General features: G+C 35.9%; 1 protein-coding gene across 4 annotated transcripts in view; it reads left to right on the top strand.

Annotated features, from left to right (window-relative positions):
* LAMA4 (laminin, alpha 4) overlaps window positions 1-3307 on the top strand; it is a 158306-nt gene that overhangs the window by 132505 nt on the left and 22494 nt on the right. For all 4 annotated transcript variants that reach the window (XM_011970603.1, XM_011970605.1, XM_011970602.1 and 1 more), the window contains exons 27-28: window positions 1163-1301; window positions 1761-1898. In XM_011970603.1, coding sequence (XP_011825993.1) covers window positions 1163-1301; window positions 1761-1898 — 277 coding nt within the window. The remainder of the gene's footprint in view (window positions 1-1162; window positions 1302-1760; window positions 1899-3307) is intronic.

Below are 3307 nucleotides of genomic sequence, written 5' to 3' on the forward strand. Positions count from 1 at the left end.
TTCTTCCATTTCTTTGTGTCCTCTTTTATTTCATTGAGCAGTGGTTTATAGTTCTCCTTGAGGAGGTCCTTCACATCCCTTGTAAGTTGGATTCCTAGGTATTTTATTCTCTTTGAAGCAATTGTGAATGGGAGTTCATTCATGATTTGGCTCTCTGTTTGTCTATTATTGGTGTATAAGGATGCTTGTGATTTTTACACGTTGATTTTGTATCCTGGGACTTTGCTAAAGTTGCTTATCAGCTTGAGGAGATTTTGGGCTGAGACGATGGGGTTTTCCAAATAGACAGTCATGTCATCTGCAAACAGGGACAATTTGACTTCTTCTTTCCTAATTGAATACCCTTTATTTCTTTCTCTTGCCTGATTGCCCTGGCCAGAACTTCCAACAGTATGTTGAATAGGAGCGGTGAGAGAGGGCATCCCTGTCTTGTGCCAGTTTTTAAGGGGAATGTTTCCAGTTTTTGCCCATTCAGTATGATATTGGCTGTGGGTTTGTCATAAATAGCTCTTAGTTACTTTTGCTTTAGCCTTAAACCCATTTTGAGCTCTCCAATAGCATCTGAGCTACACAAATTTTTAAGGTTATCCAAAGGGTTGTATATTATGTATAATGAAACATTAAGACTCTCCCCTAAACTTTGTTGATTACAGATGTGTTGGAAATAATGCCAAAATGGATTCATTAACGACGTGGATTAATAAAAGTCTGAAGACCTGTGTTCAAATCCTAACATCACTTGTGACATAAGTGAATAATTTATTCTTAGTTTCCTTTTATAGGTTAAACCTTGTGGAATTACTAAGAATTGATTCTTTTTATGTATAATATGTCAGTTCCCTATGATTCAATCTAATAATCATCTGTTAAAGGGAAATAATAGCATCTCCATCTATTTCACTGAATTGTTATAAAGATGAAATGAGATAATATAAGTTAAAGCATTTTGAAAACTATAAAGAACAAATGGCTTGACTCAGAACAAAACTCTTCTATAGGCAAAGATTAGACATTGCCGTGTGCCTATCAAAGAAAGCATGAGAATATGAATGATTATAAAGCTGTTACAAATGACTATAAATAAATGCAAATTCCATAGCCTACATATGCAGGGTAACATCATCATCATGGCTGTATCAGTGAGGCTGACTTTCTTTTCCAGGACCCTCAGAGCACACCTTCCCCTAGATATCAACTTCAGAGGATGCATGAAGGGCTTCCAGTTCCAAAAGAAAGATTTCAATTTACTGGAGCAGACAGAAACCCTGGGAGTTGGTTATGGATGCCCAGAAGACTCTCTTGTAAGAACCACTCAGTCAAAAGCTTTTTAACAGACACCATACTTGACACTCCCAAAAGCTGGAAAAGCTCTTTTCAGCTTCTCTCTGATCCTAGGTACACCTTGGGTTCCTTTCTGCCACCACCAGAAAGAAGAACCATTAAGCTTGAAGGGCTCTTGTGCATGGGATTCCTCTGTGACTTGTTCATTTGCTTCAATTTTCTATGGGTGGGGCATCTAACACCTAAAGGGGTGTGTGCTAGCATCATTGTTCACTCTGGTTGGAGTCAGTGGAGAAGATGAAACCCTATCTCTCAGAGGAGCTCCTGGTGTATGCCTGAATTTCAGCATAAACCAGAAGTGGGAAAATAAACTATTTACATAGAAACTAACAGGCAAGGCCCTCCGTATGTGAAACGCTGATAGTTTTAAGCATTTGATAATTCTCAAAAACACTATCTCCACTTGTTTTGGCACACAGATATCTCGCAGAGCATATTTCAATGGACAGAGCTTCATTGCTTCAATTCAGAAAATATCTTTCTTTGATGGCTTTGAAGGAGGCTTTAATTTCCGAACATTACAACCAAATGGGTTACTATTCTATTATGCTTCAGGAGTAAGTATTTGTTTTTCTCTGAGGAAACTTCTTTGTGACAATTGTTTTGCCTATTAAAAATAATTTTTAATGCATGTTAGAAGTGATTTTCTATTCAGATTTTGACTCACATGTAGACACACAGAATGCCTCATTTCAAACACTTTTAAAAATATTATATGTATTGTATATCAGGAGTTCCTAACCTGGAATTCATAGACCCACCCCCAGGGGATCATGGATAGAATTCAGGGGGTCTGTGGACTTAATGGGAAAAGATTACATCTTTATTTTCTCTCACTGAAATTGATCATTTCCTTTGATTATGAATCTAGACAACACACCACAGTAGTTTTACCAGTACCTGCGACTTTGTCACTGATAGAAATCACAGATTTGTTTGTTTCACATTACAATTGTCACAGAAATCTCAGAATGTCATTTTTGCTCATTGCTACTTCTAATGTTATTAGGTCTGCTATGGAATCTTATTATTTAATGCCTTAATAGAAAGTTATAATATCACAGATTATTTATTTTAATATTTTGAAAACTGTATTTCAATGTAATTGGTTTCCTTTGTATTATTATATGTTTTGTTTTATACATTTAAAAACATTATTTTGTGAAGGAGTCCCTATGTGTTACCAAAATGCCAAAGGTGTTTCTAGCACAAAAATTGTTAAGAGTCCCTGTTTGTATGTATGAACAAACACATCTGTGATTTAATTTATAAAAGGGTAAAAAGAACATACATGCTTCTTTTAGATTTGCTACAGAACATTGTAGCTCAGCTTATAAAGATATGCTATTTCAAGAATAAAATAAGGTCTTTAGAGGATTGGTGACCGTAACATCCAACTAGTGGGTCTCTGAAAAGGTAATCATCAATATGTACACTGATGTGCCAGGTCATCATAGAACTTCTGAAAGCAACTTTCACTTTTCATATATATTACCTGCATCTGACACATTTATATCCAATTTAATTGGAATCAGTAGAATCTGTGATAATTTACCCAAAGCATTTTGTAGAACTTCTGACCCCAAACCTGCCTCAGACTACCCTGGTTAGTTAAGTAACACTTTTTGCCCACAAAAAGGAGTCTATTTTGAGGGCAGACTTAAGAAGTTGGTGCCCATATAAGGAAAGAGAAGCAAGATGAATATTTGCCAAATATATTAAGATAAGCAATAAGCTAATTCAGATAAGAAGAGCTAACTTGCTTTTTAAAATGCCTCTTCTGCCTCTATAGATGAAAAAGTGAAAGATTTTAAAAAGCCAAACTAGCAAATTAACCCTTGCCTAGTCATCTAGCTACATCCCCAAGGAGACCTAAATTATCATCTTTTCGAAGGGATTAAAAGTGAGATTGAAAGTAGGAAAGTAACTGAGACTGAGCTAACAACTCTCAGCATAACAAAGTCAC

Source organism: Mandrillus leucophaeus, unplaced genomic scaffold (genome assembly GCF_000951045.1).
Source record: "Mandrillus leucophaeus isolate KB7577 unplaced genomic scaffold, Mleu.le_1.0 Scaffold96, whole genome shotgun sequence".
NCBI lineage: Eukaryota > Metazoa > Chordata > Mammalia > Primates > Cercopithecidae > Mandrillus > Mandrillus leucophaeus.